The following is a 23,877-nucleotide window of genomic DNA, read 5'->3' as shown; positions in this document are numbered from 1 at the left end:
CCAGAGCGCATGCTTCGTCAGCGTTTTTCCTCGCACAGGTACTGATCCGGGGTATCTGCAGAGCCGCCACCTGGTCGTCGGTCCATACTTTCCCGTCCCACTACACCATCAGCCAGCAGGCCCGGGGCGAGGCCAGCTTCGCAGAGCAGTGTTGCAAGCAGCACGTCCATGAACTCAGAGCCCACATCCAGGGATACTCTTGGGAGTCACCTAACCTGGAATCGACACGAGCAAGCACCCGAAGAAGAAAAAACGGTATCTACCTCTCGTAACTGCTGTTCTTCGGGATGCTCTGCTCACATCCATCCCACAACCCGCCCTCCTGCCCCTCTGTGGCAGTTGTTGGCAGGAAGGAACTGAGGGGGTGACGCTCCATGCATGGGCACAGGGCTCCAAGGGGTGCCAGAGCCTGCCCTACGGACACTGCTAAGGGAGAAATCTCTGGCAGCCGGCCGTGGGCGCGCACACCTAGCATGGAATGGACACGAGCAGCACACCTCAAGGAAGAGCAGTTACGGAAGGTCGGGAACCGTTTTTTCCGGGGGAAGGAAGGAGAGTTGGGGGGCCTGTCTGGGGTGTTCCCGGGAGCAGAGGTGGGGACTGGGGGCAGTGCTGGGGGCAGGAGCAGTGGGAGTAGAGGGTGTCAGTGGGTTCCAGGCAAGGGATGAATACGGGGGTGGCTGAGGGAGGACTGGGGGGCTGACATTCTCACCCCTCCCCTCTCCCTGCAGGACGTCGGGCCGACACCATCACACTGCGATCCGCCAAGAGTGAGGAGTCACTCACGTCCCAGTCCAGCACTGTGGGTACGAGGGGCAGCGCCAGGTTCAGGGAGGGGATGTTCAGGGGGAAGTCAACCCCAGAGGTGGCTGTGTCTCGGTGTCAGGCGAGCCGTCCCCATGCAGCGTTATGTACAGCTGTTCCCCAGCTGCCCCACCCCAGAGGTGACTGTGTCCCAGTGCTGGGCGAGCAGTCCCTGTATGGTGTTGTGTGTGACTGTTCCCAGATTCCCAGCCCCAGAGGTGGCTGCATCTCAGCCAGGTGGCGTTAAGTGCGGCTGTTCCCCAGCTGCCCCACCCCAGAGATGGCTGCATCTCAGTGCCAGGTGAGCTGTACCCATACGACATTATGTGTGGCTGTTCCCAGCTGCCTGCCATCTCAGGGTTGTTTACGCCTGCCGTTTGTCCATCTGTCCCCCAGGCCTGCGCAAACTCCACCGCCTGCGGCGCCCACGCTCCAGCAGCGACGCTTTCCCGGCCCTGCCCGGGGCCTCCCCCGGGTCCCCGCCAGCCCCCCTCAAGCCCTGCCGCTCCTGCGAGTCGCTGAGCTCCTCGGCCTCCGGTGGCTGCAGCGAGAGCCTGGCCGTGCTGCCGGACTTGGCACCCCACCGCCGCGCCTCCCTCTGGCTGGATGACGAGGGCGAGATGGACTCGGACCTGGAGCTCAGCCCCCCGGGCTTCCTGGATTTGGACCCACTCCCCTTCCAGCACAGCCCCCCCCGGCGCCCCTCACTCTCTGACGCCTCCGACTCGGCCCCCAGCCCCGCCCGCCTTCCCTTCGCCTGCAAGGTGGCCCGGGCACTGTCGCCCCGCGGCCCGGAGCCCCCCACAGCCGCCCTGGAGATCTCTGAGCCCGTGGCCATCTCGCTGCCCGCCAAGGTGCTGGAGATGCTGGGGGGTGATGAGGCCGGCGGTGCGCTGAGGCCCGGACGGCGCCGGGGGACGCGCAGTCCCCCCCACATGATCTCCCGACTGCTGCAGGCCGGCGACGGGATGCTGACTGACAGCTGCCAGCGCGAGGTGCGGCGCAAACTGACCCGAGCTGAGAGCGGAAGCCTGGCCCAGAGTGAGTGTGCCAGAACCTCCCAGCCCCATCCGGAACACCCTGCCGGCCGGATCCGCCCCCCCCCGCCCCCCCGCCAGAACCTCCCAGCCCCATCCGGAACACCCTGCCGGCCGGATCCGCCCCCCCCCCGCCAGAACCTCCCAGCCCCATCCGGAACACCCTGCCGGCCGGATCCGCCCCCCCCCGCCCCCCCCGCCAGAACCTCCCAGCCCCGTCCGGAACACCCTGCCGGCCGGATCCGCCCCCCCCCCCCCCGCCCCCCCGCCAGAACCTCCCAGCCCCATCCGGAACACCCTGCCGGCCGGATCCGCCCCCCCCCACACCCCGCCAGAACCTCCCAGCCCCATCCGGAACACCCTGCCGGCCGGATCCGCCCCCCCCCCCCCCCCGCCAGAACCTCCCAGCCCCATCCGGAACACCCTGCCGGCCGGATCCGCCCCCCCCCCCCCCCCCCCCGCCAGAGCCTCCCAACCCCATCCGGAACACCCTGCCGGCCGGATCCGCCCCCCCCCGCCAGAACCTCCCAGCCCCATCCGGAACCCCCTGCCGGCCGGATCCGCCCCCCCCCGCACCCCGCCAGAACCTCCCAGCCCGATCCGGAACACCCTGCCGGCCGGATCCGCCCCTCCCGCCCCCCCGCCAGAACCTCCCAGCCCCATCTGGAACACCCTGCCGGCCTGATCCGCCCCCCCCCCCCGCCCCCCCGCCAGAACCTCCCAGCCCCATCCGGAACACCCTGCCGGCCGGATCCGCCCCCCCCCCGCCAGAACCTCCCAGCCCCATCCGGAACACCCTGCCGGCCGGATCCGCCCCCCCCCGCACCCCGCCAGAACCTCCCAGCCCCATCCGGAACACCCTGCCGGCCGGATCCGCCCCCCCCGCACCCCGCCAGAACCTCCCAGCCCCATCCGGAACACCCTGCCGGCCGGATCCGCCCCCCCCCCCGCCAGAACCTCCCAGCCCCATCCGGAACACCCTGCCGGCCGAATCCGCCCCCCCCCCCCCCCGCCAGAGCCTCCCAACCCCATCCGGAACACCCTGCCAGCCGGATCCGCGCCCCCCCCGCCAGAACCTCCCAGCCCCATCCGGAACCCCATGCCGGCCGGATCCGCCCCCCCCGCCAGAACCTCCCAGCCCCATCCGGAACACCCTGCCGGCCGGATCCGCCCCCCCCCCGCCCCCCCGCCAGAACCTCCCAGCCCCATCCGGAACACCCTGCCGGCCGGATCCGCCCCCCCCCCCCGCCCCCCCCGCCAGAGCCTCCCAGCCCCATCCGGAACACCCTGCCGGCCGGATCCGCCCCCCCCCCGCCAGAACCTCCCAGCCCCATCCGGAACACCCTGCCGGCCGGATCCGCCCCCCCCCCGCCCCCCCGCCAGAGCCTCCCAACCCCATCCGGAACACCCTGCCGGCCGGATCCGCGCCCCCCCCGCCCCCCCGCCAAAACCTCCCAGCCCCATCCTGAACCCCATACCGGCCAGATCCGCCCCCCCCGCCAGAACCTCCCAGCCCCATCCGGAACCCCCTGCCGGCCGGATCCGCCCCCCCGCACCCCACCAGAACCTCCCAGCCCGATCCGGAACACCCTGCCGGCCGGATCCGCCCCTCCCGCCCCCCCGCCAGAACCTCCCAGCCCCATCCGGAACACCCTGCCGGCCTGATCCGCCCCCCCCCCCGCCCCCCCGCCAGAACCTCCCAGCCCCATCTGGAACACCCTGCCGGCCGGATCCGCCCCCCCCCCCCCACCCCCCCGCCAGAACCTCCCAGCCCCATCCAGAACCCCCTGCCGGCCGGATCTGCCCCCCCGCCGCCAGAACCTCCCAGCCCCATCCGGAACACCCTGCCGGCCGGATCCGCGCCCCCCCGCCCCCCCGCCAGAACCTCCCAGCCCCGTCCGGAACACCCTGCCGGCCGGATCCGCCCCCCCCCCCCCGCCCCCCCCGCCAGAACCTCCCAGCCCCATCCGGAACACCCTGCCGGCCGGATCCGCCCCCCCCACACCCCGCCAGAACCTCCCAGCCCCATCCGGAACACCCTGCCGGCCGGATCCGCCCCCCCCACCCCCCCGCCAGAACCTCCCAGCCCCATCCGGAACACCCTGCCGGCCGGATCTGCACCCCTCTCACCCCCCCGCCAGAACCTCCCAGCCCCATCCGGAACCCCCTGCCGGCCAGAACCACACCCCCCAACCCCCGCCAGAACCTCCCAGCCCCATCCAGAACCCCGTGCCGGCGGGATCCGCCCCCCGCCAGAACCTCCCAGCCCCATCCAGAACCCCCTGCCAGCCGGAACCGCACACCCCCCGCCCCGCCAGAACCTCCCAGCCCCATCCAGAACCCCCTGCCGGCCAGATTTGCCCCCCCACCAGAACCTCCCAGCCCCATCCAGAACCCCCTGCCAGCCAGAACCGCACACCTCCCGCCCCAGCAGAACCTCCCAGCCCCATCCGGAACCCCCTGCAGGCCGGAACCGCACACCCGCCCCCGCCGCCAGAACCTCCGAGCCCCATCCAGAACCCCCTGCTGGCAGGATCCACCCCCCGCCCCCCGGCCAGAACCTCCCAGCCCCATCCAGAAGCCCCTGCCGGCGGGATCCGCCCCCCGCCCCCCTGCCAGAACCTCCCAGCCCCATCCAGAACCCCCTGCCGGCGGGATCCCCCCCCGCACCAGAACCTCCCAGCCCCATCCAGAACCCCCTGCTGGCCGGATCCGCCCCCCCGCCAGAACCTCCCAGCCCCATCCAGAACCCCCTGCCGGCCGGAACCGCACACGCCCCGCCCCGCCAGAACCTCCCAGCCCCATCCAGAACCCCCTGCCGGCCGGATTTGCCCCCCCACCAGAACCTCCCAGCCCCATCCAGAACCCCCTGCCGGTGGGATCCACCCCCCACCAGAACCTCCCAGCCCCATCCAGAACCCCCTGCTGGCCGGATCCACCCCGCCCCTCGCCAGAACCTCCCAGCCCCATCCAGAACCCCCTGTCAGCGGGATCTGCCCCGCCCCGCCAGAATCTCCCAGCCAGAACCCCCTGCCGGCGGGATCCGCCCCCCCCCCCCCACCGGAACCTCCCTGCCCCATCCAGAGCCCCCTGCAGGCCAGATCCGCACCCCCCAGCTGCCAGAACCTCCCAGCCCCATCCACAACCCCCCGCCGGCGGGATCCACACTCCCCCCACCAGAACCTCCCAACCCCATCCAGAATCCCCCGCCAGCCGCATCCGCACCCCCCCCCCCGCCAGAACCGCCCAGCCCCATCTGGAACCCCCTGCCGGACGGAACTGCACCCCCAGCCCCAGCCAGAACCCCCCACCATCCAGAACTCCCTAGGCCAGAAGCCCCCAGCCGGATCCCCGCCATCCAGAGCCCCATGGCCGGACCCTCCCAGCTGGATCCCCCCCCACAGCTGGAACCCCTGCCCCCGCTGAAACCACCTGGCCAGAACCCCCCAGTCAGAACTGCCCAGCCCCAGCCAGAACCATCCCCGCTGCAGCCAAAACCCCCCCACAAACGGAACCCCCCGTGTCCGCTGCTGGGGGAGTTGGGGAGCACACAACAACCCCCCAGCCAATGTGCCCCAGCCTCCTACAGCACCCCCTGCTGGGTGAGGCCAGGGCTGGAGTATCCAGGAGCTCCCCGCACAGCCAGCGCCCTGCTCCACCCCCCTACAGTGCCCCCTGCTGGGTGTGGCTGGCACTGATCACCCTCTTTTCTGTTCTCCCCCTTCAGGTCCTGAGTTGGAGGCTTCCCCCCCACTGCCCGGGGCGCTGTGCCTGCTTCGGCACATGCCGCCCCCGCCGCCCCCGAAGAACCCGGCCCGGCTGATGGCACTGGCACTGGCAGAGAGCGCACACCGGGCCACCCGGCAGCAGCAGGGGGTGCCACACAGGGAGCAGCGTGCCCAGTTCCGGCGCTCCCTGTCCCTGGAAGGTGGCAGGGAAGGGGCAGCAGTGGGGCCGGGAACCCTGTACTCTGTGGTGCGCCCTGGCCCTGCTGCCCAGCTCCCTGGCCCCTCTCTGCAGCGCCAGCAGAGTGAGGGGGAACCCCGGGGCCAGCACCAGGAGCAGGCAGGGGGCCCCCAGGTGAGTGGGGGTGGAGGGGAAGGGATCACTGGTTGGGGGATTGGGCGGGAGGGACCCTTAGGGTGTGGGAGGGGAATTTGTGGCTGGGTTGGGGCAGGGAGTTTGCTAGTTCGAACAAGGCGGGTTTGGGGGGGCTGGGAGGAGGGCAGGTAGGTGGTGGGGTTTGGGGGGCAGTGGGTTGGGCTGGGGGCAGTAAGGCAGTCAGGTTGAGGTGAGGTTTGGTGGCTGGGGGGATTCAATGGGATTGCGGCTGGGTGGGGGAATAGGGGGCGCAGTGGGGGGGCTACACTGAGGGAATTCAGGCAATGGTGGGTGGATGGGGAGATTGGGGGCTGCAGCAGGGGCAGTTTGAAGGGTTGTGGTTGGGTGGAGGGACTGGAGGATTGGGGTGCAGTGGGGGGCTGTGGCAGGGGTTGTTAGGGGGAATGCAGCAGGGTGGGGGGATGGGATTGGTTGTGCAATGGGAGGGACTGAGGGATTGGGGGTGCAGTGCGGGTGCTGGGGGTACAGTGGGCTGCTGGGGTTGGGGCTGTGATGGAAGGCTGGGGGGTTGACTAGAGGGGGAACTCTATGTGTCTGTGTGTCAACCCCCCCTCGCTGACCCCCCTTCTTTCTCGCTACAGGTCCCATTGGTCCAAGCCCCTGCCCCAGGTGGAGAGGGGGGCAGGGCCAGCTCAGCAGCCCCTCCCCGTTACAGCAAAGGCCCCCCCGACACCCACCACTGGGACCCCCCACGCCACCTGCCCTGCCAGACCCAGCCGCTGCCCTTCCCCCAAGTACTGGCCCCTGGCCCCCGCCACCCGCTGGCCCCGCCAAAGCCCCCAGCCCCCCTGCACTTCCATCCCCCACCCGCGGCCTGTCTCAGCGTCACCCCCCCGTGGATGGGCCCCCCCTCCGCCGCCCCTCCGTACCCTGCGGAGCCCCAGCTGCACCAGCGCCACCGCTTCCTGGCTTCCCACCCCCCCAGCGCTGCCACACCCCCCCAGCGCCCACTGCTGGAGCCCGCAGCCGAGAACCTGTACTACGAGATCGTCCCAGAGCCGCCCGTCTACCGGCCCTGGCCTCTGGGCCCCCCACAACCCCCAGCGCCCCCCGAGTACCTGGCCGCCCTCAACGCCTCCTACGGTGTCTTCCAGCGGCCCAGGCCCAGCCCCTCAGCCCCCACGCCACCCCTCTGGGCCGTCTTTGAGGATGGGCGCGTCCACTACGAGCCACCAGAGCCCGTCTACGTCAACGTCCCCTTTGCTGGTCCTGCAGCAGGGCCAGAGGCCGGGGGGCACTGCCGTGGCAGGGCCAGCCCCCCTTCGTCCTCATCCTCTGCCTCGGCCTCCCCTCCGCTGGAGGGCGGGCACCTGCGCAGCCGCTCTGACCCTGGCGCTGCCCGCGCCGCCCTGCGCCGCCCCCCGGTGCCGGCCCTGCCGCAGAAGCAGAGGCAGGGCCTGCGGGCGGCACCAGGCTGGGCCTACGGGCCCCCGCCGGTGCCGGGACTTTACCGCCAGCTGCTAGACGTGCTGCCCTGCGGCAGCACCATGCTTCGGTTCTACCGCCCTGCGCCACCTGGCTGGGAGCCAGCCGCCGGCTGCACCACCCCCTTCACTGCCTACGCTGAGCCCTCACCCCGGCCTCCTGCCCTCCTCAGCCCCAGCCTGATGGACGGTTACCGGCTGGGGCCCTGCCCCCCCTATGCCAAGCGCCTGCCCCCCCAGTACGGCAATGTGGAGAGGAAGAAGGGGCCCCCCCCGCCACCCACGTGCCTGGCTCCCAACTGGACGGTGCACTCTGAGGGGCAGACCCGGAGCTACTGCTGAAGTGGGGCCCAGGCTGGACCATGAGGGAGTCTGGGTGGGAGGCTGGAGGACCTGTGTTGAGCCCCCCCCCCGCAGGTGCTGACACACCCCCCGCCTCCCCCGGGTGGAGGATCTGAGCATTGGCTGAGGACCATTGCTGAGACAGTCAGGCTGTGACATCACAGGAGGCCCCAGTGACATCACGAGGTCTGTATGACACGCCTGAGCTGCTGCAGGACTGGAGTGACATCACAATGGGATCATCAATGGCAGGAGGATGGGCACTGTGACATCACAATGAGGCCACCAGTGGCAACAGGACTGGTACAGTGACATCACAACAGGGCCATCAATGGTGTTGGGATGAACACCTGATGTGACGGCAGGCCAATTGCATCGCTGCTCCCCCATGATGTAACAGCTGCTCTCCAGTGACATCACCACATCCCGTATGATCTCACCAGGCTGCAGTCGCCATCACACCCAGTATGACATCATTGCCCTCCTTGGCTAGGCCTCCACCTGCTGATGCTCAGCGACTGCATCAGTGTGACATAGGGAGGGGGCACTGGTGACATCAGAACCATGATTGATGTCACTACCTGACTCCACACCCCCCAGGGGGGCCAGTGTGGGGCATAAAACTATCAGGGTCTTGCCCCACTGCCAGCCCTGGTAATAGGGGGACCCTCCCTGCCCCCCTGTGTGTAGGGGGGAGGAGGGCTTTTCTATAAAGCTGAGCAAGATTTCTAACGTTTTAACCTTTCATTAACCCAATTAAAACACCCCTGCCCTGAGATGGGATCCCCCAGGGAGAGGGGGTGCCAAGGGTAGTGGTGGGAGGCTAAAGGAAAAAAATCCCTGGTCGGCATAGGCTGAGGTGGGGGCATACTCTGCGGGAGTGGGGGTTGTATGTAGCTGCCTAGATCTAGGGGTGTGGGCGGGTGCCTACTGCCCCCTGCTGGAGGCGCTGAGCCCTGCTCAGGGGGCTTGATGGTGGTTGCTTGGTTGTGTTCGTGGCTGTGGGTGTAGTTTTCTGGTTGTGGCAGTACTGCAGGGGGGGTGGGGGGGGTATGTTATGGGGTAGCAGAAGGAACCGGGGGCACCCCCTGCTGGCCCACCCAGTGGCTGAGAGCAGCGATTGCTGGGGGAGGGTGGTGTCTGGCTGATTTTATTGCACTAACTCCCACTGTGACTTTGGGGGGGGTCCCCTGGGAGTTATGACCTTTGACCTCCCCATACCCTGTAACCCCCCCCAACCCCATGATAAAGGGGCAGTGCTGTGACCAGCTGGGCCCAGTGTGGGTGGGGTTACCCTGGGAGTGCTGACCTCCACCAACACCCTAATCCTATAAACCCCACCCCCCTCCCAGCCAAAGTCCCACAGATAGTTGCGGGGGGGGGGGGGGGGGGGCTAATCTTGGTTCACCTAATTCAGCCCCATCCCACTGCAGGGCCCTGGGGTGCTGGCTGACGTGGGCGGGGGGGGGGGTGCTGCTGTGACTGTTCCCCTGGTGACTGTATTTGTTGAAGATCCTGCCCGCTCCCCATTCTGTACTAAATGGTTTCAACCAACCCCATTAACTAATAAAGACAAAAAAAAAAAAACCCCACCCCCCAAACTGCCCATGTAGTTCCTCCTTCTCAGAACACAAGAACTAGGGGGTCACCCAATACAATGACTAAGCAGCAGGTTTAAAACAAACCAAAAGAAGGACTTCTTCACACAACGCACAGGCACCCTGTGGAACGCCCTGCCAGGGGACATTGTGAAGGCCAAGGCTATAACAGGGTTCAGAAACAAACTAGATAAGTTCCTGGAGGATAGTCCATTAATGGCTATTAGCCAGGATGGGCAGTGATGGTGCCCCCAGCCTCTGTTTGCCAGAAGCTGGGAATGGGCAATGGGATGGATCACTTGTTCTGTTCATTCCCTCTGGGGCACCTGGCATTGGCCACAGTTGGAAGACTGGATCTTCGGTCTGACCTAGTATGGCCGTTCTTATGTTCTTCAATTTGGGGGTATCAGAGTAACAGCCGTGTTAGTCTGTATTCGCAAAAAGAAAAGGAGTACTTGTGGCACCTTAGAGACTAACCAATTTATTTGAGCATAAGCTTTCGTGAGCTACAGCTCACTTCATCGGATGCAATTTGGGGGTAGGGGCTGGAAGCCAGGACTCCTGAGTTCTGTCTCCAGCTCTGGGATCAGGAGAGGAGTGGGGTCGAGTGGTTACAGGGGTGGGGCTGGGAGCCAGGATTCCTGGGTTCTATCCCCAGCTTTGGGAGAGGAGTGAGGGCTAGAGGGTTAGAGTGGGGCTGAGTGTGATGGAGTGGGCATTCGGTTTCCCCATATGCTGCATTGCTAACTAGGTGGTGGGACAAGTGGGTGCGTCACTGCACAGCCCCAGTGTGGATGCTCAGCTGGTTGGGGCTGGGCCCACTCTGGGGGTACACGTTGCCCTTGGGGTCCCACCAGCGGACTCGCTGGAGAGAGCACCTGGTGGGGAGCAGGAGGCTGGAGGCCCTAAGGTTCAGTCCCAAGGGACAGAGAAGCCAAGTGGCTTCCCCTGGTGGCTGAGTGAGACCATAAGGCGGGCTGACCCGTGGGTGCCCACCCCCAGGGCACTAGACCTGCGGAGCTGTGACAGGCAGTCACAGGCCGCAGTGGCTGGATGGATGTTGAAGGGCCTGGCAGTGGGAAATGGCCTGTAGCCAGTTCCCCCCAGGTGTGCCGGGAGCAAGGGGCAGGCACGGGGAGGCTCAGCAAGGTGCAGAAGGGCACACGCTCCGAGAAGCAGGTTCCAGGCCCAAGTGGGGGGGTCACGAGGTGCCAGGAGCAGGAGAGGCAGCCACTGGGCTTCCCCCAGACCCGGTTCCCCATCTGGCAGGGGAGTTTCATGCCCTGGCTGCCCCGCCCGGGAGCTGAGAGTGAAGGAGCTGGAGGTGCAGGAGAAGCAGTGGAAGCATAAACTGGAGATGGAGATGCAGAGGGACCTACCAAGGGACAAGTTGGGAAAGATGCCACTTCCACAGGGAACCTAGATACCGGCGGGGGGGGGGGGGGGGGCAGAGAAGGGGGCATATAGACAGCTCCTTGCTGGGGGGAAGGCCTGTGATATGACCCTGGCTGCACCTGCAGCACGGCTCCGCTCACTCACCCCAGGTACGTCTCCGCAAATGGGGTAAGGGTGCAAGCATTGCTGCGGTTGGGGGGGGGCGCGGGCATGTTTCACCTGGCTGGGTTGGTGCAGCTGGGTGAAATCCAGCCTTGGGACCTGACAATGGGGTTAGGGGGGCCGTAAGCTCAAGGCTCTGTGCAGGGCATGCAGGCAGGCAGCTGTGTTTGCGGACAGTGTGAAAAGAGACCCACAGGGGACTGGCCTAGGTTGGGGGGGTCACTCAGGGCACCCCAGAAGTGGGAGTCAGGCAAATCCAAACCAGGGGTGATGGCCACTGGGGACAGACTATAGAGACCTAAGCTGTAATTAGTACGGGCAAACAGGGCCCAAGTGGGCACGGTGCCCAAAGGGTAAGGAATTAGTGGCCAAGCAGAAGGGTTAACTGGGGAGGGAGCCCAGCTGGGGGGGGGGGGGCACCAGCTTCCCAGGGGTGGGCGCCAGGAGCGGGTGCCAGGAGCACTCAATTTACAGGGTGGGCAGACCCAGGAAGCAATCGCTACATCCCCCCTTGAGGTGGAAGGGAGGAGGGTCCTGGGGTACCAGGCCACGGGTCCTGAGATGATGCTGGCCTGGCCCCAGGTGGTGGGCTCGGCCCAGTTAGCGCCCAATGATACCTCATTCGGGGGGGATTGGCCCCCGGTTACAGTGCCTGTAGCGAGGGTCTGAGATGGGGCGCCAAGGAGGGCCCAAAGAGTTGGGGTGCAGGCAGGGCTGATGGGGAATGATCTGGCAGCTTGGCTGGGTGATGCTCAGAGTGCCCATGTCCTTCCCTGGAGCTAGAGCCAGACGGCCACCCCGCCTTGGTGCCAGGGGAACGGCTCTACCGGGCTTAGCAAGGCTGAGATCAAGGCTTTGTCCTAAGGTGGGGAAACCAAGGCACAGCCAGCGAGGGCCGGGACCCCAGGCCAGCGAGGATGGACAATTCCCACCCTCTACCCCAGCAGCCGAATTTCAGCCGGAGCTGCAGAAGGATCCCTGCTTGGAGGAGCTGAGGGCCCTGGCTGGCTGCAGCATGGCAGGACCCCTGAAGGAGGCCAGCAGGGCTGGATTCCTGTGGGAGAAGTGATTCCTGGAGCAGGTTCCCAAGGGAAAACTGAACGGTGGGGGATCAGGCGGCAGCTGGGTGGGGGGTCTCCCAGAAGGGCTACTGCTGACTATTGTACGGGGCCTTTGACAGGACATCCGGAATCCAGCACACCCGGCAGAGGCTGCCTGACTGTGTCACACTCTGCAGCAGCACTGCAGGTCCCATGACCCCTGCCAAAGGGTGGGGAAGGCCCAGAATAAGCTAAAGCAGCCTGGATACCCCTGCCCATCACAGAGGGATCTGTTCAGAAGGTGGCTGTGGACATAGTGGGGCCCCTCAGAAGGGTGACTCGGGCCAGGAAGAAATACATTCTGGTGGCAGTAGATTTCACCACCCAGAGGCGGTGGCTCTGTCCTCCAGCAAGGCAGACGTGCTGCTGACCATCTTCATAGAATATCAGGGTTGGAAGGGATGTCAGAAGGTCATCTCGTCCAACCCCCTGCTCAAAGCAGGACCAATCCCCAACTAAATCATCTTCAGTAGAGTGGGGTTCCCCCAGGAGGTCCTTACAGACCAGGGGTACAATTTCATGCCAGCCCTGCTTCAGGGCTGTGGAGAAAATGTGGAGGCCAGCACATCCCCCTCAGTCCAACGGGCAGGCAGAAAGGTTTAATGGGACCCTGAAGCTGATACTGAGGACTTCTATGGCCCAGCACCCACAGGACGGGGACAGGTATCTACCCCACCTGCTGTTTGCATACTAGGAAGTGCCCCAGGAACCCACAGGGATCCTTTTGAGTTGCTCTACTGGGGGAGAGTGAGGGGACCCCTGGACTTGGTGAGGGACGAATAGGAGGGGAAGGTCTCTCCCAATGGAGAATCAGTGGTGGAGTACATGCTGTCCTTTCAAGAAAGGCTCACTGAGCTCATGGTCTGGGCCAGGGAGAACCTAGCCCGGGCCCAAGGGAGGCAGGAGGTCTGGTATGACCGCACAGCATGTGTTCACTTCTCCGCACTGGGGATGGTCCTCAGCCGAGTGCAGCAGAATGAGCTACAAGCTGTCTGGGATGGGCCCTTTAAAGGTCATCACAGAACTGAATGAGGTGAACTACATGGTGGTACTGTCCAAATGGGTCCACAGCCCCCAAGCGTGCCATGTCCACAGGCTGAAACTGTATTTGGACAGGGAGAAGTTGGTGCTGGTTGTGTGTGGGCAGTGGGAGAAGGAGGAAGATAGTCCTGAGATCCACCAGGGTGAGCCAGCCTCCTGATGGAATCAATTTCCCTCTCTGACCAGCTAACCCCTGCCCGGCAGGTAGAGATCAGAGAGGTGCTGCATTCCTACCAGCTGCTGTTCTCCAGCTGGCCTAGGCTCACTAACCTGGCTGTCCATGGGGTGGATACAGGAGCCAACCCTCCCATCAGGTGATCCCCATTCAGAGTTACTGGGAACACAGCCCAGGCCCTGAAAAGAGAGGTCAGGGACATGCTGGCCCTAGGAGTGTCCCCAAAGAAGGGTCAGTCAGATCCAGTGTGGACTAGCAGCAGCTCAGGGCCATGACCATGCCTGACACCTGCCCCATGCCTGGGATGGATGAGATTCCAGGCAAACTGGGGGACCTGGTTCCTTACCAACACTGACCTCACCATGGGCCACTTGCCAGTGCCCTTCGCCCCAGCCACCTGGCTGAAATCTGCCTTCACGACCCCAGTTGGGCTCAGTGAGTTCCTGGGCCTCCCTTTTGGGCTCCTGGCGACACCTGTCAGTGCCAGGTGGGCCAGTCACTGAGGGGGAGGGAGCACTTGGCCCAGGGATACACTGACCCTAGCTGAAGGGGGGGCTGGGCAAGGCATCAGACCTGGGTCACAAAATGGGCAGCAGCTGCAGCTGGCCTGAGCCAAGGTGGAGATAATGGGAGACTGGCATGGCACTCCTAGAGGTGTGTGCCCCCAGGAGTGCCCATGGCTGAAGTGGGAGCAGGACAGGGTGCTTTGGCCTGAGCAGTGCCAGGGGCTCCAAGCTGGGCCCCATTCTGAGACCCCCCTGACTTTGCCACACCCATCCTGGTGTTCACAGCTGCCTCGGGGCTGGGCATGGTGCAGACGCCAGAGCATGTACCCAAGCAAGAGCCAGCTTCCCCTGGAGCAGAGCCGTGCTGCCGGACGGCCCGGGCCCCGAGAGCTGCGGCAGATCAGGGTGGGCAGCACCTCATGGTGCCCCCAGCCACTCTCCAGCTGAACGGGGCTGGGGCCGAGCTCCTGCCCCACCCTTGCAGCATTCAGAACTGAGTCACATTAATGGGCAGGGGACCCTATAGCAGCTGCCTTGCCATCGCTAGGAGAGGGTGAGGATGCAGCAAATGCAGTACAAGCTCTGTGCTGGGCGGGGCCAAGGCTGCAGGGCCCCACAATGCCCTCAGTGGGCTGGGGCAGGAACAGCTCTCTGCACTAGAGGGCAGCATGGTAAGAGCTGCTGTGAGACCCAACTTCCTGCCCCTGCCCCAAGTGCTGCAGCTGGGGACCCCCGCTGGGAGCCAGGGCCCCTAGGGTCCAGCCCTGACTTCCCCACACAGTCTCACCCCTGAGAATGGGGTGGGGGCCACCCCAGGAGCTGCCAGCCACAAAGTGGGCCCCAAGCTGCTGCTGAAAAATTCACAGCCCAGCTGAGGGCAGCCAGGGGATGTAACCACTCCCCCTGCGGAGCGGGCAGCTGTTCCCATTTGAAGGGGAAGGGCCCCCATGCTGCTGGGGCAGGGGACTTCCCACCCATGCACCAACACCAGTGCACAGCAGCCTGCTGGCACAGGCCAGGGACATTTACAACCCCACCTCAGGGCCCTGGCCCCCAGCACTGCCTCTCCCTGCCCCCCAGCACACAGAACCAGATGGATTTTTCAGGGGGTTTAATGGAGACATTTTAAAAAGATCAGAGGTCAGCAGGGGTGTTTTACACAGTGATCAGCTCTCCTGAGATGCTGCCTCCCACCCCCAGCCACCATGATGGTGCCAGGAGCAGGGCTGACAGGGGCCTAGGCAGTCACCAGGATGGTCTCCCCAGCTCAGAGACAGGTTGGGGCTGGCTGGCTCCCTCCCCTCACTGACTCCACAGGTGGCAGGTCAAAGGAGCCCTGCCCCACGGCAGGTGTGTGGGGGGGTCACAGCGTGGTGTAATGGTACATGGCCAAGAGCATCACTGGGCACTGCAGGGAGAGAAAGACCCTCAGATCATACCCACCGGTCCACCTAGCCCGTTGGCCCATCTGCCCTGGTATCCCATCTTCCAAACCTGCCCCCCTCCCCCAAGCCCATCTGCCCCCCTGGTATCCCACATGCTGAAGAGTATTTAGAACCCCCCCCCCCACTCCCTCCCCAGCCCAAGTTGGAGCCCAGACCCACCGTGAACATGAGGATGGCGAATCCAAACCAGGAGATGCCCCAGGTGTAGCTGTTGATGGCGTTTTCAATGTGCTCAAAGCAGCCCTAGGGAGACAGACACTGAGTCCTGCACAGATGGACGTCTGGGTAGGGAGTGGGGGCTGGAGGAGAGACTGGAAACCAGGACTAAGGCAGAGCTAAGTAGTTGGGTGCCAAGGAACAGCAGGGGGCTGTGGGTCAGGAGTGTGGGTGCTGGCAGAGCTGAGGGGGCAGGGCTGGGCTGGCAGGGGGCTACGGGTCAGGGCTGAAGAGCACCCCTTACCTTGGTGTTGATATAATCCACATGCCCCACACGGCAGCCCTCTGGGCTGAGGATGACAAAGTTGGCGTCACGCTTGCAGCAGAGGAAGGGCCATGGCGCCAGCCCCTCGGGGTAGAAGGAGCGGAAGGTGGACGTGTGGTTCACCCAGTCCAGGGGGCCTGTCGCTCCACAGCACTGTTGCTGTGGGGGGGGGGGGGGGAGAACAGACGACAACTGTTAGCGCTGCCCCCTTCCCAAAGCCCCCTCCTACCCAACATGCCTGGTCCCCCCTGCCCCTTCTCTGCCAGGCTCCCCTCCACCCCACCAGACAGTCCTGAGCCCCAGAGCCCACCATGAATATAGGGGGGACAAAGCTGAGCACAGCCCCCACCCCGCCCAGGATCAGGCCCCCTCCTCCATCTGCTGCAAAGGAACAAGAAAGGGTTAATCTAGCCCTCCTAGCCAAGGCTTTCATCCCTGGGGTGGGCATCAACCAATCAGAACACCCCCCCCCCCCAAAGCCCACCCCTCCGCTGGCCTCCCAGCTAGGGTTGCCAACTTTCTACTCCCACAAAACTGAACAACCCAACTCACTCCCCTGCCCAAGGCCCCCCATTCTCACTCACTCATTTTCACTGGGCTGGCTCAGGGGGCTGAGGTGCAGGATAGGCTGAGGGCTCCAGCTGGGGGTGCAGGCTCCAGGGATGAGGGGTTTTGGGTGCAGGAGGGGTCTCCGGATTGGGTGTGGAGCCAACAGGTTTGGAGTATGGGAGGGAGGCTGAGGTAGGGAGTGAGGGATCAGGGCTGGGGTGCAGGAGGGCATCAGGGTGCAGGCTCCAGGCAACGCTTCCCTCAGGCAGCTCCTGGAAGCAGCAGCCTCATGTCCCCACTCTGGCTCCTTCGCAGGGGCATAGCCAGGCAGCTCTGGGTGCTTCCCCCATCTGCAGGCACCAGCCCCACAGCTCCCATTGACCATGGTTCCTGGCCAATGGGAGTTGCAGAGCCGGGGCTTGGGGAGGGGGCAGCACGTGGAGCCCAGGACCAGCTCTACATTTTTTGCCACCCCAAGCAGCAAAAAACCCCACCCCTGCTGAATACGCCGCTGGCGGAGAGAACGGGAACATTGGAGGAAGCTGCTGCTGAATCGCCGCCGACAGCGAGCCCCGAGTCAGAAGAGTTGCGGAGGGAAACAATGGAGAGGTGCTGCAGCCAGAGTGCCACCCCTTCAGCCTGCTTAGCTGGTGCTGAGAGCCAGCCCTGCGTGGAGCCCCGACTGCCCCTGCATAGGAGCTGGATGGGGACATGCTGCTGCTTCCGGGAGCCACAGGGAGCCTGCCTTGGGCCCACTGCACTACTGGCAGCCAGCGGGGGGGGCGGCATCACAGGGCAGGATAGACCCACCTCCATCATGATCCGGTCCCACATGCGGGTCAGCTCCCGGCCCTGGGCTGTAGGGGCCGCGTAGAATGTCAGCATCTGCTTGGTGACCATCCTGTGATTGGAGACCACCTGGAGGGGCAGAAGGGACCCATGGGGGCAGGGCCTGGCTGAGACCCTCATGGGCCCATCCCCCAGCCTAGGTATCCTGACCCCCAGGCTCCCCCTGCCCCCAGAGCTGGGAATACATCCCAGATGTCCTGGTCCCCAGTCTCCCAGCTCTACCCACTAGACCCTCCCTCCCAGGGAGGGAACCCCGGTGTCCAGATGCCGCACTCACGAAGTCACGGTGGGTGTAGGAGGTGATGCAAGAGGCACATTCGAAGATGTAGACTATCAGCATCAGTACCAGGTACTGGGGGAGAAGAGAAGAGGGCTGGTGAGACACTGCTGTGGGGGGCATGAACCCCTGAGGCCCCCCCATGGCCCAGGCTGCCTCACTGTTTCCCCCCCCCCCCAGCCCCGCAGGACACTCCTCTCCCCAACCCCCCCTTAGGTCTTCCCCCCAGTCAGATACCATGTGGCTGCCCTGCACCCCCCTCATCAGCTGTTTGCCCCATGGCACAATCCTCCTACTCTCCAGTGCCCCCCAAGCAGCCACCTCCTGCCCCACAATGCCCCCATACAGATTTCCCTCCCCCACCACCTGCCCCACAGCACCCCCATACAGCCCTCCCTCCCAACAGGGCCCCGCCCCAGTCACCAGCATGAGCTGCAGGCGGCTGCCCCTGGCCAGGGCCACGATGCCGAAGACGCCTAGACAGAAGAAGGCGAAGCCGCAGAAGATGGCGATCCAGGCACCGGCATAGACGTCATCCTTGCCCGACACACCCAGGATGGGGTAAACTTTGTATTGGTCGGCTGTGACCCAGACGGTCTCCGCGTAGAGCGCGATGCCGCACATCTGGGGGCAAGGTTTGGGGTGAGCCCTCAGACCTGAACTTCAGCCCCTGAACTTCAGCCCCCAACCCATACCCTACACTGCATGTCTGGGGCAGGGTGGGGGGGATGAGCTCCAGGACCCCAAACCCCACCCCCATGCAGCCCCCCCCAGCACTCAGGCCACACATCTATGGGGCAGGGGTATGAGCACCCTGGGACCCCCAAGTCTGGCCCAGCCCCCTGAACCCCCCATGGCATACAGCACCAGCCCAGCCAGTTGTGAGGGGATCCCTTAGAAATTCAAATTCCCAGATCCCCCCATATAGCCTCAACATCCCAACCTCCAAAGCCCCAGACATACCCACCCCCCTCAGCCTGGCAGGCCCCCCAACCACCTCACCAGGATGATGATGTTCCCAAGAATCAGCAACCCCACAATAAAGGGGTTTCCTTTTTCCATCATGTTCTGCCTTTAGGGGGGGAGGCTCTGCCAGCTCAGACCCTGCAACAGACAAGGGGGTTTAGAAACTGAGTGCCACCCCCAATCCTGCAGAGGGGGCCTCTGGATTAGCATGCTAATTTATGCTGCTAATTTATGCAAATGCAAGTTCCCACCCCAAAGTGAGCCTGGAGTTCTGTTCCCCCTCACCCCCTAGAGCCTGCACCGAGTCCAGAACCAGCCACAGCAAGCATGGACAGACCCGGGGGGTGGGGGTGGGGGTCAGAGGCATCAAGGCCAGTCTGGGTCAGCACCCCAGCACAGTGCTGGCCTTCAGGGGGTCACAGCCCCACAAGTGGCCAGAGAGGTCTGGATCCTCCCCTGGCCTCACTGTCCACCCCCTCCATGGGCTCACTGCAGCCCACCCCCAGGGACTCACCCAGCCAGATTCCTCTGGCCACAGGGAAGCTCAGCAGGTTTTTCCAGCTGCCCCACATTTCTTCCCCCCCCCCACCCCAGCATTTTACAGATTCCCTTCCCAGGCACACCCAGCCCCCCCAAGCCAGAGCCCCTCCCCACTAACCACCAGCCCCCACTCCCCTGCCAGAGCCAAGGATGGAACCCAGGAGTCCTGGCTTCCAGAGCTTAGAAGTGAGAAGTCTTCACCCCTCCAGCCCCACATGCCCACCAACATCTGTTACATGCCACACAGCCCCCCCACACCCAGTACATCCCCCTGTACTATCAACCCATCAGCACCACCTGTTCCCTACACAGCTGCTCCCTTACTCCCCACCTGTCAGCCCCAGCCCCCCACCTCACCCATTGGCCTGCCTCTGCCCCCAGCCCTGCTCATCCCCCCAATCAGCCACTGCCCAGCCCCCCACCTCACACATCACTCTGCCCCAGCCCTGCTCAGCCCATCAGCCAGGCCCCAGGCCCCAGGCCCCCCCCCCATTGCTCTACCCCCCCCCCCCCCCCCCCCCCGCCCACTCACCTGCTGTTCACTCCTGCAATAGCTGACTGTAGCCTCAGCCCAGCCATGCCTTTATACCCACCTGGTTGGGAGGAGCCAGCGAGGGAAGTCCCAGGCTGGGCTGATTTTTTTTTTTTTTTTTTTTTGAAACAGAAAAAAAAATTTTATTGTGACAATTACAAGAATTACCAAAGAACCAAATCAAAGTATGCAACAAAACAACGCAAACAAAAGGTATAACACAGCAGCTTTCAGGAGGGAGAAGTGTTCAGGCTAGCCTGGGCCCAGAGTGGGGGGGCTTCTTCGACACTCGTGGTCTTCCACCCCCTCGAGTTACCTAGTGCCGCGCCCAGTATCACCGATTATCCCCCCCCGAGAGTGCCCGGCAAGATGGGCACGGCTGCGGGGTGGGTGGTTTGGGGGTGGGGGGGGGGACACCCACGTATTATAGGACCCCTCCTAGATGACAGTGACGATGGTGTCCACAGCGGCAATGGCTGGGGCTGGTGTCTCTCGCTCTTCCCCTCAATCAAAGGGTCAGACGGAGGGAACCGGACGGGGTCACCGAGCAGAGTGCCCCGGACAGCGCCCACCGCTCTTCGAAGGTGTCAAGGGAGTCAGTGGACGCCGCCCAGAGAAACTCCGCTCGGATACGTGAATGTACTGAGGATCGGAAAAAGGCCCTACAATCGCAGGACGTTTCATGGGCCAACCTCTTCTCTCTGGTTTTGTAAATGGCTGCTTTAGCCAAGGCTAGGAGGAGGTTAACCAGGAGATCCTGCGATTTTGTGGGGCCACGGATGGGGAGTGTATAGATAAAGAGGTGGGGAGAAAAATGAAGCCAGAAGCGCAATAGAAGATTTGTGAGGAGCCGAAAAAGGGGCTGCAATCTGGCACACTCTAAATAGACATGCGCCAGGGTTTCCCTCACATTACAAAAAGGGCAAGTATCCGGGATGGAAGTAAACCGTGTCAAAAACACGCCCGTGCTCACAGCTCCGTGAAGGAGCCGCCAACTGATGTCCTGGGCTGATTAGCAGGCAGGGGCAAGAGGTCCAGAGTCCCGCCCCACCCCAGCCAGGCTCCACCCCCAGCCCTGCAGGCCCCAAAGGGTTAATGGGTCCCTCCTACAGTGGGTGGGCTGGGGAGGGAGATGGGTTTGGGAGCTGGGCTCTTGGGGGGGTGGCACCACTGTGGGGAGGCACCCCCATGGGGAGCCCCCCCCCCCCCCGCACACCACAATGGTTCTCCTGCCCCAGTGTGTCCTTAGCATCTCCAGCAGCACTGGGAACACCCCATTGTTCCCCCGCCACACAATCCATCTGAGCGCCACCCTTTCACCCTGGTGCAGAACATGCCACAGTTCAGGTACAGGCCTGTTTGCAGCTGGCTGAGGAGGGGAGGTCTTGTATCCCCACCCCCAAACCCAGGGTGCTGTGTGAATGGGGATGTGTTGAGGTCTTGTAAACTCATCACACGTCAGAGTAGAGGGTGGTGACCGTGGGAGGCTAGTGGCAGGATAATTACCAAGATTCATGGCTGCTGAATTCAGGATTCCTGGGTTATATCCCCTGCTCGGGGAGGAGAGGGGGGGTCTAGTGGGTTGGAGCTGGGAGCCAAGACTCCTTGGTTCTACCCTGGCTATGGCAGGGGAGTGGGATCTAGTGGATTAGAGCCAGGGGTCTGGGACTTGGGACTCACGAATCACAAGTTTTGTCCCGGCTCTCTGAGGCTGCTGCATTGTAATAGTTTGAGGAAGGGGCCCAAAGCTCCGAGTCAGAGCAGATCCCATCTGAAAGGTGGCACATGGGGGTGGCTCCGAGTCTGTCCTGGCCTAGACAGCAACCTCGGCTAGGACAGCAGTAGGCCATGGCTGCCCGAATGAGCAGTGTCTGGGGCTGGGGCTGTGGTGCTCCTGGACAGAAGACCTGCTGGCCTTAGGCTGAGCCCAGGCTCCCAGGAGAGCTCCTTCCCCTCGGATCTAACACAACCCGAAGAGCAGGGGCGGCCAACCTGAGCCTGAGAAGGAGCCAGAATGTACCAATGTACATTGCCAAAGAGCCCCAGTACCACGTCAGCTCCCACCCACCCCTCTCCCAGCCGGCAGCCCTGCCAATCAGCGCTGGCTGGGGACGTGGAGTGAAGGGCAGACGCGTTTGTCTGGCTCACGGCCGCCCAAAATGGACCCGGCTGAGGGGTCCTGTTCTCTGCACCTACAAGCTCTGTGTTAGACCATGTTCCTGTCATCTAATAAACCTGGTTTTACCAGTTGGCTGAGAGTCATGTCTGACTGCGGAGTTGGGGGGCAGGACCCTCTGGCTTCCCTAGGACCCCGCCTGGGCGGACTCGCTGTGGGAAGCACACGGAGGGGCAGAGGATGCGGAATGCTCCGAGGTCAGACCCAGGAAGGTGGAAGTTGTGTGAGCTGTGTGTCCTGGAGACAGTCTGCTCACAGAGAGGAGACTTCCCCAGAGTCCTGATTAGTGAGGGCATGGCAGGCTCAGGGGAGGGGGCAGGAAGGGGTGGAGTGGGGGCAGGGCCTGGGGCAGAGCCAAGGGTTGAGCAGTGAGCCCCCCCGGCACAGTGGAAAGTTGGCACCTGTAACTCCAGCCCCGGAGTCGGTGCCTAGACAAGAGCTGCATGTGGCTCCGGAGCCACAGGTTGGCCACCCCTGCCTAATAGCTTGAGCAGCACAGCGTCCCCTAATGCTGTACTGGGCCAGCAAGAGGTGAGCGAGCCTACTGAGCCCCCTAGTGCACCCTGCTGAGCTAGGCAACCCCTGCTGAACCCCCCCACCTGCTCCCTGCACCACAGTACCCATCCTGAGCCCTGCCCCCCCTCCTTGCAGCATGGCACCCCCCGCCGAGCCCCCGCCCCCTCCCTGCAGCACCATGCTCCCTATTGAATACCCTACATCACAGCGCCCCCTAGCTTTAACACCCCATGTGGCAGCATCTCTCCTTGCTCTGCCTCCCCCAACTTCAAGCAGCACAGACAGTCCAGGCACAAGGTGGGTTTCAGGAAGTGACAATATTTTATTAGTTGGGGTGGCGGCCGGGTGAGACGAACCCCCCCCCCCAGCGGGTGATGTTCTGCATCTCACCATTCCCAGCTGGGTGAGCCCCAAAGAGTGCGAAGCAGAGCGAGCAGCCTGGGAAATAGCACACACCTGGTGCTCTGCAGCCAGGGCACAGAAGGGTTAAAGAGAGGCACGGGGGGGGGGGGCAGAGAGGGGGTGGGTAGGTGCGTTTGGGGGGCAAACACCCTCCTCCTGTCATCCCTCCCTTCTCTAATCACAGACATACAAAACAATGGCATGCCAACAGCTAGGGGGGCCTATATGGGGGGTGGAATGATCAAGGGGACCCCTCCCCCTGGGGTGCCACTGGTGGGGAGAGGGATAAGTCCCCATGGTCGTTGGTTTGGGCCCCCACCTAAGGAGCGCAGGTGGGAAGTGCGAGCGTCACTGCAATCTCCCTCCTCCCAGCGATGAAGTTGATGCAGCTCCTGCAACACCCCTACTCCAGGGGATAAGATGGTAAATCCCCAATGCAACCCCCCCCCCCCACTCCAAGGGCAAGATAGTATATCCCACTGCAAGTGTAAAATGTGGCACCTTAGAGACTAACACATTTATTTGAGCATAAGCTTTCGTGAGCTACAGCTCGCTGCATCGGATGCATGCGGTGGGATTCAGCCACTGAATGCATCCGATGAAGGGAGCTGTAGCTCACGAAAGCTTATGCTCAAATAAATGTGTTAGTCTCTAAGGTGCCACAAGTATTCCTGTTCTTTTTGCGGATACAGACTAACACGGCTGCTACTCTGAAACAGGTGTAAAATGGTAGCTCTCGCCTGTATCAATCTGTGCCTTCTACAGGTGACACTATGGTATATCCCGAATACCCCCTAAATGCTGCAGGTGGTACATCCTGTCAGACTCCTCCCAGCAATAAAACCCAGCCCCAGAGCAAAGGCGAATCCCCCAGACCTCAGGACCATGGGCGCTCCCTTACTGGTACGAAACGCAGAGGGAACGAAGGACGAAACCCAGCGTGCATGGAACTTTACGCAGAGAAAATAAATTACCCTCATTTTTTATTTTGTTAACCCCCCCCATCTACCCCCCTGCAGGGAGTAAGATGGTATGTCCCAAATACACTCCCACCCCCAATGGCAAGCGACAAGATGGTATATCCCAAATACCCCCCACCCGCAGCAGGCATGATGAGATAGCCTAACTGTTCCCCCCGCCACTTCAGAGGGTAAGATGGTAGATCCCCAATGCCGCCCCTCCCTGCAGGGGGTAAGATGGTATATCCCGTTTTCCCCGTTCTACTGAGTTGGGGCGTTTACGAAGTCACGTGTGTGTGGACTTAAATTGAACACACGTGTTCATACAGACTGGCAGGGCAGGGGGCAAGTGTAGGCTCTGGAGACCCAGGGCGACGCTGTCTGGTCCTGCCTCCTCCAGGCACCGTGCTCTCTAGTCATGGGAGGTGGATTTACCCTATCCCATTCTCCCATCCCACTTCCCCCCCAAGCACCACCCC

At 63.6% G+C, this 23,877-nt stretch overlaps 2 protein-coding genes across 7 annotated transcripts in view; one reads left to right on the top strand and one right to left on the bottom strand.

The window, feature by feature from the left end:
• The window catches only part of ARHGAP33 (Rho GTPase activating protein 33), a 46,819-nt gene extending 38,261 nt beyond the window's left edge, over window positions 1-8,558 (top strand). For all 6 annotated transcript variants that reach the window (XM_043534937.1, XM_043534936.1, XM_043534932.1 and 3 more), the window contains 4 exons: window positions 732-806; window positions 1,201-1,845; window positions 5,569-5,921; window positions 6,545-8,558. In XM_043534937.1, the coding sequence (XP_043390872.1) occupies window positions 732-806; window positions 1,201-1,845; window positions 5,569-5,921; window positions 6,545-7,729 (2,258 nt within the window). In that variant the 3' untranslated portion in view covers window positions 7,730-8,558. The remainder of the gene's footprint in view (window positions 1-731; window positions 807-1,200; window positions 1,846-5,568; window positions 5,922-6,544) is intronic.
• A 6,244-nt stretch (window positions 8,559-14,802) lies between these two features.
• Window positions 14,803-19,373, bottom strand: UPK1A (uroplakin 1A). Its single transcript, XM_037883154.2, has 8 exons — window positions 19,346-19,373; window positions 18,310-18,411; window positions 17,731-17,931; window positions 17,308-17,382; window positions 16,992-17,099; window positions 15,612-15,791; window positions 15,311-15,394; window positions 14,803-15,114 (listed from the first exon to the last, which is right to left on the bottom strand). Exons 2-8 carry the CDS (start codon window positions 18,370-18,372, stop codon window positions 15,070-15,072), a joined length of 756 nt encoding a protein of 251 aa, XP_037739082.1. The 5' UTR covers window positions 18,373-18,411; window positions 19,346-19,373; the 3' UTR covers window positions 14,803-15,069.
• Between the last annotated feature and the right edge of the window lie 4,504 nt (window positions 19,374-23,877).

This window comes from Chelonia mydas, chromosome 24 (genome assembly GCF_015237465.2).
Source record: "Chelonia mydas isolate rCheMyd1 chromosome 24, rCheMyd1.pri.v2, whole genome shotgun sequence".
NCBI lineage: Eukaryota > Metazoa > Chordata > Testudines > Cheloniidae > Chelonia > Chelonia mydas.
The sequence above is the reverse complement of the archived record's forward strand: the minus strand, read 5'-3'. Positions and strand labels throughout refer to the sequence as shown.